The sequence below is a fragment of the Mastigoproctus giganteus genome, chromosome 8 (assembly GCF_048544385.1).
Source record: "Mastigoproctus giganteus isolate SK-2022 chromosome 8, ASM4854438v1, whole genome shotgun sequence".
NCBI lineage: Eukaryota > Metazoa > Arthropoda > Arachnida > Uropygi > Thelyphonidae > Mastigoproctus > Mastigoproctus giganteus.
Genome location: NC_143582.1, coordinates 15,877,098 through 15,892,300, shown reverse-complemented (window position 1 = coordinate 15,892,300; position 15,203 = coordinate 15,877,098). Strand labels below are relative to the sequence as shown.

The 15,203-nt window shown below is 36.2% G+C and overlaps 1 protein-coding gene across 4 annotated transcripts in view; it reads left to right on the top strand.

Moving 5' to 3' along the window:
• The window catches only part of LOC150081292 (splicing factor, proline- and glutamine-rich-like), a 288,175-nt gene that overhangs the window by 70,990 nt on the left and 201,982 nt on the right, over positions 1-15,203 (top strand). For all 4 annotated transcript variants that reach the window (XR_016547290.1, XR_016547292.1, XR_016547291.1 and 1 more), the window contains exons 6-7: positions 4,544-4,643; positions 14,673-14,758. Coding sequence is in view for 1 of the 4 variants with exons in the window: in XM_090379613.1 (XP_090235739.1) it covers positions 4,544-4,643; positions 14,673-14,758 (186 nt within the window). In the remaining 3 variants the exon portion in view is untranslated. The remainder of the gene's footprint in view (positions 1-4,543; positions 4,644-14,672; positions 14,759-15,203) is intronic.

Here is a 15,203-nt window from a genome sequence, read left to right as displayed (position 1 = left end):
GCAGGATGGAAGCCTTCTCAACAATTCATGCTGAGGAAAATGGACCATAATCTGCCACACTGATCCAGTGTGGGTTGGCAGATCGACCGTATTTAGCAGTCAGGGGTTTGAACCCCGGTCTACTCAAAGAGTGTGTGCTACTACTCTCCTGCCCCTGACCACTCGGCTATGGAGGCACTTGGAGAGTAGCAACCCACAAATAAATTGTACGCTTGGTGGGGTTGAATTAAAAACAGTGCAGGAGGAAAGAGATCTAGGAGATATGTACAGGCAGATAGGAAGTTTTCTGAACAGTGTAAACAGGCAGCCAGGAATGTCCATGGTGTCCTGTCAATGATTTATCAAATGTTATCCTGTACAGTTAGGGAGATCATAGTCACACTGCATAAGGCAATTGTAAGACCACATTTGGATTGCTGTGTTCAAGTATTGAGAACTCATCTGAAAAAAGACAGCTTCTTGAAAGTTGTCCAAAGACAGGCAATTTGATGGTGAGATCGGCAAGGGGACAACAAATATGAACAAAGACTGATTATGTGGGCTACAGAGCTTGGCAATCAGGCACCTCAGAGGTGACCTGATTGAGGCTTATAAGGCTCTGAGAGGGATTAGTAAAATGAATGAAGGTGGAATTCTCACTGTTATAAAGAACTCCAGAGCTACATGCCATAAATTTAAATTACAGGGGTTGAGGTTTGCATTAGATTGTAGGAAGTTTTTTCTTTAGCCAGTGAGTTGTTGATTGCTGGGAAAATTTGCCCTTGCTGACAGTTTGAATAAATTCGAAGGTCAACTGGATAGTTAACATATGTGAGGAGGGAAGCATATAATTTGCATTTTCTTATCTTATTTGGTGTTCTTTTTTTTTTTGCCAGTGCAGCAAAAGCCTGTGGCTTCCTTGCACTATATGGCAGATACTGTTACTGTTAATAAGACCAAGGAAGAGTTGCAAAGATGAATCTGGGTGTTGTTTAAAATTGTATGTAGTAGTGAATGTGCACAGTTTTGTTCTGCATGCTGCCAATGAAAATGATTGGATTACAGGTGCAAGCATTAAATCTTTGAAATCGTTCAATAATTAAGAAATATTAACTTAAATGATAGATAATGGGCACAATGTGCATGACATGAGAGAGATTTGGAAAATGATTATTGTGTTGAAGATGATATGTGATTGAAGAGAGAATGTTGCAGTCACATTTTCTATGTGAGTGAAGATGAAACTAACAGGATGTTATCTGGAAGTGAAAATTTTGATAGTATTTTAACTGCATTCTTTAAAAGTGAATTTGCTTTTAATACTCTTTCTCTATACATAATAGGCACCCATTCCTTTCATATTTTTCTGAAAAATGGTCTTTTCAGGGTCAGCAAATCTTGGTAAATGATAAACAGTCATAACAAATATTATTCATCATCAGCTCATATGGAATTTATTTTGCATCCCCCCCTTTCTTTATGCTTTGACTTAAATGAAAATAGCCAGTGCTTTTTTATTTTTTTATAAAAATAGGTGTCGGTACTCATTTTTTGCTGTGAGGAAAAATTTAAAATTAAAAGAATATGAAAAGCACTCTGAAAATTTTTTTCCCTGATATTTTTACTTTAGTAGTAATGTTTTTGGATTAAGAACAACATATTTAGTATATTAACACAGTTTATTAAGCATAAATTTATTATTCAAGTATATAAAAAAAATAATTAAATGTGAATAAAATAAGTAAATAAATCGGTCAACTACTGAGTGAAAAGAGGGCACTCCGTATGAAAGTGTCCGTAGTCATGAAAGTTAGCGTAGTATCTCAAATAGAGAGCTTTATGGTGACTGAAAAAAGTTTCTAGTACCCCTGCTGGCCTAAAACCAAGGAACTAACGAAAACGTTGTCTATTAGAGTGTTTCCAGTAAACTCTTGGGGGAAAAGCGACTGGCAGGTGAGGGCCAGGCCATGCAAGGCTCCGCGCAGGTGCCTACCCACCAATGGCGCCATAACACTGGCTCTGAATACCTCCTTGTCGGGACAACTCCGGCCTTGACAATTTTAAAAAAATACTTTTCGTCTCAAAATTTATAAATGACTTTTATAGAATTATTAACTAACTATTTAGCAACCTTTTTGTCACCAAAAGGGAGAATTACTTAGTACAAAGAAGCTCGCTATCAAAGTGCAATATTTTTTATTTTAACATAAAAAGTAAATGATTGATTTCAGTCGGAATAGCTTTCTCTTGATAAGCATCGAATAACGCATAGCTAATGTGATTTTTAAATTTTTAACTCCATTAGCGACGGAAATAGGGGGTACACGAAAATTACTCACATTTTCCTGTCTGGTGCCGCCATTTTTTATTTTAAAATTATATTTTAAACCTACTCATTGAGCTCTTTCCAACGGTGTATAATAAGCTATAGGTTAAACCTACTCATTGAGCTCTTTCCAATGGTGTATAATAAGCTATGGGTTGTCGACAACATTTTTTGCCCCCCCCCCCCCACATTTTACCCCTCCATTTCTTAGACAAAATTTTGTCAACAATGATCAATATGCCATTATGTTGGCCCACACGATGTACAAACCCACGCAAAATTTCGAGTCAATAGGTTGAGTGGTTCCAGAGATACAATGCTGCAACAGACGGACGGACAGACAGACAACCGAGTGACATTATAAGGGTCTTTCGTTAGGCTATCGACCCAAAAAATAATAAGTAAAAATAAATAACATAAGTAAAATTAATTTCATAAAGTTTTTGTTGAATATTCCAAATTTTGATTAAGTTCCTCTTCATGTGTTGTTGCTGAATGACGATTCTGAAGCAGCCACGAATTGACATATTTTGCTGAATCGAAGCGGGTCAGTGGAGGCCTGAAATTTTAAGAAACAGTAGCGAAGAAACTGTTTTTGTCATCAACGAAGCTCTTGTTGGGCTGGCGATAAGATTCATTTGTGAAAATCCTTGTTCACATTGACTCGATGAAATTGGTATTGTACTCAGAGCGTCCATCAAATGCAATTAGGTATTCCCGAAATCCACGAATTCTCTCTCTTTCATTTAACTGTAACCTAATTGACAATTTTCTGTCTTCATTTTCACCAAATGGCAACAATTCTTGTTTAGAAGGTTTAAATCTTTGTTGTCCTCGTTTTCCTTCTCTTGTCATCGATGTTGTCATTAGTTCCTAAATCTGAATTTTTTCTTCTTTCTTTATCCCCCCCCCCCCCACTTTTTTTTTTTTTTGAAACTGTCCAAAATGTCAGTGTCATTCTGATAGTCAGGTACTGTGATCGTGTAAACAGAGATAGGAAAAATGTCGATAACGCACATCTGCGAAAGAACAGATGATTATTTTTCGAGGTAAAAGAAAATCGTTCTCTCCTAATTCTCGAACAGGGCTTACAATTGATTAACAGCGGTGTCCAACCTACGGCCCGCCCGGAAAGTCAACTAAATCAGCATAAAGAAATCTAACTTTGAACTTTTTTTTTTAATATGGCTCCAGTACCCGAAAAGTTTGAACACCACTGCAGTAGAAGGTGGACCAGAAGCCATTGGGAATACCCCGTGATCTGCTCACTGTTGACCAGCACGACACCTCCGTATGTGGGACAGTTGGTCGGATAGGTTTTACCAGGTACCACTAAGTTGTAGAATGGTAATCCCCTATAGCTCTCTTAATTCGCACAGAAGCACTAATTGCCTGAAGGCCAGAAAAGCGAACAGTGCGTACCGAGTTAATTCTCTCTGTTCACTGTATGAAAATTTTCTTTGCTCAATGGAAAGTATTTTAAACATTACTACCAAAGGGAATTCAAAATAATTCGCTATAAAAGGACTTCGTTAAACGTCCGACTGAGTAATTTAGAATTATGAAAATGGTTATACAGTTTTATGTAGAAAATATCTTAGCAATAGATAGTGAAAAATGCAAATTTAGTTAAATAATTTTAAGCCTATTTGAATAGTAGGTAAACGTGAAAAAAATTTACGGAATATTACAAATTTCGAAGTGCACTGCATCCAAATGTCACACGTCACTGTTAATAAAGGTGCCGGTATGCCGTACCGTTGCCTACCGTCCCAAGAAAAGCACTGAAAATAGATAAATACAATATTCTCGAAATTGCTTTTAAAGGCGGTATTTTGTTTAAAATTGAAAAATTTCAAATTTGGTATTTTTGATTTTATTGCATACATTTCTATACAAGGGTGTTCTGCTGTTTTTAACCACATCAGAATATGTACTTTTTAATTAAACTATAATATATTTTAAGTATGCAGGAATGCTGTTTTTGTATAGCTATCAGAAAAATGTTGCACTCCAAAATTTTTGTGATAGTTATTGGAATGGAATACACTTGGATGGATATATCATGCTGATGCAGCAATACAGTAGCCAAATACTGATTTCCACAAAGTCTGGATTTGGTGAGATGGACTTTGCACGTATCATGAACAAAGATTGGTATGACATTGCTTACAATAGTTTTTGTTGAATTTGCTTTGCAAACTATACTGACTGAAATTTTGTTTTGTTTATGAACAGCAAGAAGCTGCACTGAGACAGATGCAAGGAACTTCTAGCTTGCCCTCTTCAGGTTTGACTGCAGATCACCTTGGAGGACCAGGTGCAGTCAGTGGTGGAGGTAATTAGAATTGCTTAATTTTTACCCCCCCATTAGGATTTAATTTTTAATTTTTACCCCCCATTAGGATTTAATTTTTAATTTTTACCCCCCCCCCCCCATTAGGATTATGCAGCAATCTTATTGCAAATGCACCATGTCTCTCAGAAGGTAGTAAATTTTGAGAGATCTTTTTTTACATGTGATAAAATTGCAGGGTGCTTTTTTTATTGTACAATTTGATGCATTCTTTATTTAATCCATAATTTTTTCGTTATTTTATTTATATATGTCATGTATGTATGCAAAACAAAGCATAGTACACTACACTGTTATGCAGTGGTTATAAAAGGTAAGATTTCACTACAAAATCTGGAAAGGATTTATTAATTGTCCAACCGTAATGATGATGTACTGTACTTTATCATAAATAATTAAGATCTAGGGCCTCATTGATATGGAAGAGTTTGGAGGTAGGGGTGGTTATTGTTTGTATCCAGGTGCTTAAAATTCTTGACATGGTCATGGTTGATATCAGCAACAGCAGTATTTTATTTTTATGAAACTACCAAACACAAAAGGTAGTTGAACCTATAGTACTTAATACCATATATGGGTTGTGGGTTGAGAAAATAGAAGATTCTTGTTGATATTAAACTTGCATTTCCATAGATTGTAATCATTTTGGGAAATACATATCAATATCAAGGAAGGTTGTTCCTAAAAACAGAAGTAGAAGGGATAAATGAGAAAAAGGAAGAGTTGGTTCTGTGAGTTTGGAGCTGGATAGTGACTGGTTGCAGCATGTATTGGACTGGTGTGGGAGAAATTCAAATGCCAATTCAGAAGAACAGTGACCACAGAAGTGTCTATAAGAAAGGCATGCAACAAAAACTGAACATCTCTAAGAGAGAGTGGACAGACTTTGTAATAGATGGATCATTAAGTAACCTGACTGCCACTTCAGATTGGGGCCTGAGAAAAAGGGTTTGGGGGCACCACCCCCGATGTGGTGGTGGTGTAGGGCAGATTTGAGATTTGTGCACAGTGAGTACACAGTGAATAGTTCTTTAAAAGAAAAGTAGCACGGAGTGAAAGAGAAAACCCCATTTTTTAGATGCCAAGAGAGATTAGAAGTCAGGGATTAAGTAATTCCTAGTAAACAAATGTGATGTTGTCTTGTAATCTGAGTGTCATCAAAAATAAGCACATTAGCAGACTTCTGTAAATTTTGAGAGTTCTTTCTTTTTTTGTGAGTTATAAGACAGGACTGAGTTTCGGAGAGATTAAATATTGAAAGGATTTCATTCTCATTCATTTTATATTCAAAAGTAATGTCTTGTGGAATCCTCCACATTTAAAATAACTCAGCTTATAAATGACTCATGTTTAGATCTTATTTCCTGATTGATGTGCCCGTAAACAGTTTATGCTTTGGGTATATTTTGATAGTTTACGCTCGTAGAAATGTAACACTTTTACAAAGTTGTACTTCTGTTTGAAGTTATCAACATGTGATTACTTGGATGTGTTATGCATAAAAACTTGTCTTAACTTTCACTGTACTATACTGTATTTACTGTAATCCTAGATTTACTGTATCATAACAATAATTATAGATCTTCTCACAAGTATCTAGTTTCTAAAAACACTCCTTCTTTATATTAAAAGTCCCATTGCCAGCTGTAATAGTCTAAGCAGCAAATGCATTCCAGCCATGTTCAACAAGTCATGTGAATAACGCTTCCTTTAATTTAGCAGTAGCATTTAAAAGTAGATCTTGGTTTGTTTTCAGACTTTTGAATATGCACAAGATTTACTTTGTTGGTGTGTTGATTTTATTCTAATGAATAGGTCTGTCTCGCCACAGAGATTGTTTGTTTTATGATCTGAAAATATGTTCAGAGATCATCACACAAATATTCTCCTATGCATATGTTCAAATACATACGCATAAGGAGGCAATGATTATTCTAGGAAGTGAAGAAAAAAGTAAGCCACTGTTTCTCTTGAGTGGAAGGAGAATTTTCTTTTGAGAAAAAACTGCAACTTAAGCCCTTGTAAATCCTTGCAGTAGTTAGCATTAGTAGGGGCATACGATGCAAGAAAGCAAGCTTATGCAGCATCAGCCAAAAAAAACCCCCCACTTCCACTTCACCCCTCCGTTCGTTCGAAGTTAGTTACTTCATATAGCAAAATATGAATGTTAGTTAGTTCATATAGCAAAAACTGAAGTACAGTAATACCCTGAAGTTATGCGATAGGTGGGTCTGATGAAAATCGCTTAAGTCGAATTCGCGTAAGTCAGGGTACAACTTTGCATATAAATACATATAAATTTTGTTTAATTGGGACCAAGGACTAACAAAAACACTAGTTTAAAAGAAAAATATTTAATAAAATTGCAGTTATTTATACATATTAATACAAATTATGTATTAAAAAAATAAATGAGTTACGTAAAAAAATTATTTTGACGTCGATGGCTTCATAAAATCTAACAAATTAGTCTGACGACACAGCGCCTTCTTTTTTTCACCCAGAATTTCTTCGTAGCAAGCTAATAATTTTTTATCCCTTGCTTTGTAGCTATAACGCTTTCTTCGTTGGAGTCTTTTCTAAAATTTTTAACCCCTTTTCAATTGAGCTGAGACCTTCTGTCAAGCTTGCAATTGTCATGTGCTTTTCTGGTGGAACTGGGTCTGAAGTGTCGGATAATTCAGTGACGTTTTGCTCACACATCTCTATGAGCTCATTCATTATCAGCTCCTCACTATGTGAATCTAACAGCTCGTTGACATCATCACCATTGACTTACAAATCTAATTGCCTGGCAAGATTAACAACTTCTTCTATCATATGAGCAACATGATCAGTTTCTGGCGTTGTTTTTGAAAAAAAAATGGACAGTTTCTTCCAGACACCATTCAGTGCTTTTTTGTGAATTTCATCCCAAGATTCTTCAATGATTCTTACGGCATCTAAAACATTGAATTGTTTCCAAAAGTCTTTAACAGATACCTCACTATTTTGTCTCATAGCTTCATTCAGACGTGCAAACGAACGCCTCGTGTAGTAGGCCTTGAATGTTTTTATGACTCCCTGGTTGAAGCAAGCTGGTTGTGTTTGGAGGCAAAAACACAACTTTCACACGTCGGTCGAAATTAATTAGGGTGGCAGGAGGGTGACCGGGTGCATTGTTAACAAGAAGGATCAATTTAAATGGAATCTGTTTAGACTTGCAATAACGTTCGACTCGGGTATGAAGTGGTGACCAAACCAGTCCTCAAAAATGGAAGCTGTCACCCAAGCTTTATGATTTGACTTCCAAATCACTGGTAAGCTAATTTTAGATATATATTTTAAAACTCTTGGGTTTTCGGAGCGATAAATTAAGAGAGGTTTTAACTTGCAGTCACCAGCTGCATTCCCGCCGACCATCATTTTCAATCGGTCTTTGGAAACCTTAAAGCCTGGAAAGTTTTTTTTTATTCATGAAAACGATGTAATTTCCGACAAAAGTTTAGCACGAATTCAAACGTACGCATATAAATATGACAGTTGGAATGCAAATTTTTGTATATGTGTGCAGCTCATGCGGCAGCAAAGTTGAATTTTGTTCATCTTTCGTTCTCACTCTCCGCCGTCGCACTGTATATCGATAGCATATGAAAAACGACCTTGAAGATAGTGGGCGGCAGTGTTGCCAAACGAAAAAATCAAGAACCGCGTAAGTCAGGGTATTACTGTATTTACAATTAACTGATATTTGGTTTGTGCTCTCTTTAGAGGCAGAAAATTATTTCTTGCATGATGAAAATGGTCTGTTTTTAGTGTTGTACATTAGTTGTCTTCTCTTGCAAAGGAAATATAAGTACTAAATACTTGTTTTATATGTTGAAATTGGAAGAAATTAATAAATCAGAATAAGAAGAAATTAATAAATCTCTCTATTTTTAATTGTTGTTATGTTGTTATTTAGTAGTTTAGTTGAAGATCACAGCATGATTGCTCAAATAAACCTGGCAGGAAATTTATGTTTAAATACCTTTCCATATCATTGATTACTTAGTATTATAGACAGACTTGTGGAGTTTCTAAAATTGAGCAGAAGTTAATGAAATTAAACAGTAGTTCATAAAGCAGATATGAGGTTTCAAGAATCCTTTGTGAGATGGAAAATTTCTAAATTGGGAAATCACTCCGTATATATTTACATTGAGTTGCCTTTGCATTAGCAACACCTACCGAATACCTTAGTCACCTTTTGTCCACGATTCAGCCTGTACACGTCTTGGCACAGACTCCAAGGTATTGCAGGGTGTCCAGTGATAGTCCAGCCCATACGTTGCACAGCGTGTCCAGTAATTGCACATCATGTGGATGGTTCTAGCATAAAATGTTCTTTTCCAGTATTAGTATCAGTATGAGGGTTGTTCAGTAAATTATGGTGACCACAATTTTTTCACGAATAACCCATGCTGCTTGCTATTTTCAAATTTTATTTCCATCTCAAGAAAATGTCAGCTGAAGTGTATGAAATGTTAAAGGAGGCGGCTTATGGTGAATTTACACTTCCACATAGCACAGATTGCAGGTGGTTTGGAATGTTTAAAGATGCATGTGATTCATTCACAAAAAACACAGTACATTAAGAAAATTCTGGGTCTTTGCTTAGTTACAAATAAGCCTCAAGTAGAAAAATTTCTTTCATTTTGGGTTGAAAGTAGGTCTGATTGTTAGCAGTGCAGCTAATAATATTTTTAGATTGTGCCAGTCTATGTGTCGCTTCATGTAAATTCATCTCTCTTCTTAACAATGAAAATACCTTATTTGATTGAATTGGCTCTACTTTTGCCATTGAAATGGATATATCTCTCTCTCTAACTCTGTTTTTAGATCCACTTCTAATTCCCTGGGTTCCGAATTTTCCATTTCTTTGTATTATTTTCTGTTTGACTCTTCTACTGAATACACTTTTCTCTGAAAATTCATTTCATTATCGATTTCAGAGATCATATAATTTCATTTGTATTTGCCATAGCAAAAAATCATTATTAATCTCATTTAATTTCTTTGAGAATTTCTTAAATAAAGGACACTAAGACTTAATCTCTGTTTAAAAAGCTGCTGTTTAATTTCCTTTAAAAACTTGTTACATAAAATAATTTTGTTTTTCCAAATTACGAAAGAGGAATATAAAAATTCCTTCACTTGTTAGTAGGTTTGCTTATGATTACTAATGCTTAAACTGGGAGTCGCACGGGTTTTAAGCAGTTTAATATATCTTCGATGATTTTTGGATATCTATCCTTCCATAGATAAGAAAATTTTAATTCATGTAAAGCAATTTAGTCACAGTTAACATTTAACTGTGACTTTGTGCTATGCATGCACTGACTCATATAGAAAGGACTGCAATTATGATGAACTTAGGTAACACACAATTATTTTACCTGGGCACTATTGCTGCTCTCGTGGCAAAGCGTGATATTTTTCTGACTAGACGAGAATGTAAATCATAAAATTAGGTAAAGAAAATGAAATGGTTATTTGCAACTATATTTAAATAAAAATTAAACATTTTAAAATAAACTGTAGCAGTTTGTATATTAGAAAAAGAAAATTAAATAAAAAAAAAAATCTCAATTTCTCGGGAAATGTTTTTGCTTTTCTCGGGATTTCGGAATTTTAAAGTTACGATTTTTTCCCAGGAATTCTTGGGAAGAAACCCTAGTTTTTTTTTTTTTTTTTTTTATGTGAACCCCAAACACGAGAGGTATTAGAACCTATAGTACTTAGTACCGTGCTTGGGTTAAAAAAGCATGGGTTGAAGGAGAAGGAGACGATTTGAGAGTATTGGTAGAAAGCACGCATGGTATTCTCCCTGAACAGTTGCATATGATACATGTTTGTGCATGCTGGTGTTTAAAAATACTCACACCTGAGCAACAGCAAGTTTGCTTGGGGGTTTGCCAGCAGCTGCAGTGAATACTGAAGATAGTGGATAGTGAAGTTCTGCACAAGTTAATAATGGATGAGACGTGGTTTCATCATTTCGACCCAGAGACTAAGCAAAAGCTAGTGGTGTTCTGCACAAGTTAATAACAGTGGAGGAGACATGGTTTCATCATTTCGATCCAGAGAGTTAGCAACAAAGCTCTTTTTGGAGGTCTATATAATCTCTAACACTGAAAAAAAATAAAAGTTGTTGCTTCTGCAGTAAAGGCTATGGCCATTTCTTTTTGACATTCCAGGAAAGGTTTATGAACACGTGCCATGTCATATGACTGTTATAGGAATCTACTACAGAACTGTACTGCCCACTTTGGGGATCACATTCATCACAAACAACCACAACTGCACACATGTTGGTGAATGCTGCATCACGACAATGCACGACCTTACATCACTCATGCTGTCATTGAGTACTTAGCCATCATTAATGTTGAATATGTTCCTTATCTATCCTTGCACCCTCTGGGTTTTTTTTTTTTTTAATTTCCAAAGTTAAAGGAGCTGCAAGGAAAACATTTCCAGTTGTCAGAGGCAATTCTCAAAAGCATGGCAAAAAATAGCTTCTGCCATGTTTTTGAAGAATTCCAGAAATGGAGTAAGTGCATTTCATCAAATGGAGACTACTTTTTAAAGGACCATCAAAATATGGATGATTAATAAAGGCAGTGTTGTGAAAATTTTTTTTTTTTTGGTCTCTAATGGTATTTCTCAGTCAGGCAGGCTTTGTGCCCTCATTGATGAGCCTGCATCATCCTAAGATATTTGTAGGTCTCTCCCTCTGTCATGGCTTCAATTCTTCTCTTCACTGGTCTTCAGTTGGTAGTTTTGTTTCACTAGATGCCCTCGATACAATCCATGGGTCTTGCATTTTGTCTAGGCTCCAGATGCTGAAATTTTCAGAACTATAGCCTTTCTTCCCCTCACCAAACTTGTTGCCTTTCTCTGCAACATAGTTTGATCATGCAACTATATATCCTGTTCCATCAACTATGTATAGATCCTGTTCCAGCAACTATATATAGATCCTGTTCCAGCAACTATATATTCTTTCTAAAATGAAGCCTCCAAACCTGTATGCAGAACTCAAAATGTGGTCTGACCATTGCCTTATACTATCCAGTAATCACCTCCTTATCCCTGCTAGCAGAATTGCTGTATATCATTGATAAGCCTCATTGCTGTTGTGACAGTGTGTGTGTACTGCTCAGAGAATTTCATATCAGGCTATATAATTAACCCCAGGTCCTTTTGATTTTCCATTACCCTGAGTGTAGCCCCATGCAGTTGATATGTTACGCTGGAGTTACTGCTGCGCATATGCAGTACCTTGCATTTGTCAACATTAAACTTCAATCACATTTTCTCAGCCCATCTGCCTAATTTTTCTAGATTTTTTTTGGAGCACTTATACCATCAATACTGTCATTAACTGCCTTGCCAACCTTTGTGTTATCTCCAATTGATGATATATCCTCATCAGTATCATTAATAGATACAGAAAACACAGTGAGCCTAGCACTGAACCCTGTGGGACTTTACTAATCACATTAGTCCTCAAAGAGCAGGATGAGCAGTGCCCATGATAACCACTCTGTCTTCTCTCGCTCAACCATCCCTTTATCCATAGCAGTAATTTGCTCTTAGTGCTACACTGCTTCAATTTGTACAGCAGTCTTTTATGTGCAAAGTATCAAATACTTTCCTGAAATCCAAGTATATGATATTAAAATTATTTGTGTCCGGTTCCTTTGTCACTGCATCATAGTATCCAATCAGATTGGCCAGACAAGATCTTCCCTTAACAAACCCATGCTGTGACTGAAGCATAACTGCACTCTTGTCTAGATGGTTCTTCATACTTTTTCCCTGGAACAGAAGTTAAGCCAACAGGTTTGTAATTACTTATGTCACTTTGTGGATTGGGATACACTTGCACATCTCTAGTGCACAGGGACTACCTCTGAATCCAGAGATGTTCATTAGTATGGCTAAGGGTTTGCTTACCTCCTTTGCTTCCTCCCTTAATATAATTGAATAGATCCCATCCACCCCACATGCCTTTTTTATGTTTAACTTCAACAGTCTCTCTCTTCCATTTTCCTCACAGTTCTATGTTGGAGTCTGATGGACTTCTGTCATACCACTTCCTAAAGAATTCGTCTTGTGTAAAATGAAGATGCAAAATACCTATTCAGTCTGTCAGCAGCCTGAGCAGGATCATAAGGATTTGAACCATCGATATTAAGTGGACCAGTGTGATTCAACCCCTTCCTTCTAGTGTTAATATAAGTAAGGAAGTCTTTGCTGCTTTTTCTTGGAATTCTTTTTTAGTGACTTCTAGTAATCTGCCTTGGCTTGCCTAACCTCTTAGGTTTTCTTGATAGATGCTGGAGCTGTCTGGATACACTCATCATGGGGGGGGGGTGTATGTGCTTGGTTTGAAGCAATAGAAAGGTAGGCATTCCCATCGTGCTGTTAACAGTGATCTGATGACCCAGGGCTTGCCACAAAAACTGTCCCCAAACCATAACATCACTGCCTGCATCCTTGCAAACACCAACAATTCATTCATCCAATGTACCATGGCCTCGTTGCTTTCTCCAGCTGTGGATATGCCCATCAGCATTATAATATTGAAAATGTGATTCATTAGACCAGAAAAGAGATTTCTACATGTCGGGTCCAGTGTTGTTGTTGTTGATTTGCCTGTGCAAGGTGTAGTTTCTTGTGTATTGTAGTGATTGGGACCGGTGACTGCAGTCAACTGTCATGGCCTATACAAGCTAATGTCTGATCCGTAGTCCATGTGGATACCTGTCTTTGCTATTCCTACAGTTTTACTGGATGGTTTGCTGGGTCATTGTGTTGCTGCTGTGTACGAGACAACTCTCACCATGGGCTTTGACTACACATAGCTGTCCTATGTAAGATTATTGGCTGGTTGTTTGTTCACTATTGATCCAGTCTTGGTAAACTTGTGGCACCACACAATGGGAGCATTTAACTATGTTTGGCTGTTGTCAAGATACAGGCACCTGCATGCACGTCTTGCCCCCACATTTATTTCATGTTTGAAGTTGTAAAGATTGCTATGCTGACTTATTCTTTCTCACATATGCTTAAAGCTGATCTGAGTTCACACACCATGTGTGTGAACTCAGAAATCTTATATAAGCCATTCCTGTCTTTTTTAGCCTTCACCAGTGTCACGCATCTGTCTTACACAAGATGGCATTAGATAATACAAAGCCAATGTCTATGTACTGTAGAATTGGCATTTTTAAAATGGGAATTGGAAGGCAGGGATTGAAATAAATGAGATGGGGAGGGGCAGAAGCCAATTTTATAACCTAATCATTTAGAAAACCATTAAAAATCTTTAAGAAATGTTCTATTGCTTACTTTTGAGTAGAATTCCATTACAGTGAATATTGTTTTAATGAAAATACTACTACAGCAAAAAATATTTGTATGTTCCTGTCAACTGTATTTTTTTAAAAAATTTTTATTATTATTTCTCTTAATACATCGTTTTGGTTGCTATATAATGAAAAGTATGGTTTATAGTGAAACTAAAATCTATGAAAGAAAATTTTGGAAATCTGTGAATGGTTCCATGTGTAGTCCATATTGTAAATGCTGCGTGGGGAGCATTTGCTTTGGGAAATTGGGGGGGGGGGGTAAAGATACAGCAAAAGAATTCACTGTCGTATTTTCTACCGTGTTTCATACATTTTTGTGTGACTCCATGGTGCAGCGTATTGGCACTGTTTCTTAAAAGAAAAGGTATGTGATGAAAAAATTTGGTTACTAGTAGTTTTTTGTAAAAGATTGTGAGCCAATAGAAATTATAATATTGTGCACTTGTAATCTGAATATTGTGGATTTTGCAGTTGTGAATTTTAATGTATGGCTTTATTTCACTTTCCTGTTATGATTATGTAATTAAAAACAATCTCTCTCTCTCTCTCTCTCTCTCTCTCTCTCTCTCTCTCTCTCTCTCTTTAAAAAATTTTTTTTTTTTATATCCAGGTTATGGTCCAGGGGTTCCGTCTGCTCCTGGAATAGCAGGACCAAATGGAATGATGCAAGGACCTGGTGGAATAGGCATGCCGCCGGTAATGTACTTTTTGTTACTTTAAATTGTTGGCAGTCTTGTTTTTTCTAATTTGTTTATGTATTGTTTGACTTGGGTTATGATTTGTTAATAGTGGGATTTAGGAAATGATCAGCAATATTTTATTCCATAACAAATTTTTTATCCTGTTGAAACATCTGAAACTAGTATTAGTTTTAAAGAATTCTTGGGGGTATCTTTGAGCAAGGCTGATTTAAAAATATATTGATTATTACAGAGCACGAGCTATAAACTGTATTTTTAAAAAATGGGTTTTCCCCCTGATTTTGGCATTGAATTATAAATGCTACCTCCTATATACATTTCTGTTTCCGAAAGAATATTTTAACTTTTGGTTTCATTGCTGGGTGGCATGAGAATGTGATATTTAATATAAACAGTGTCTATTTTTCTGCTTAGTTGTAGCAACATTTTCTCATGATACA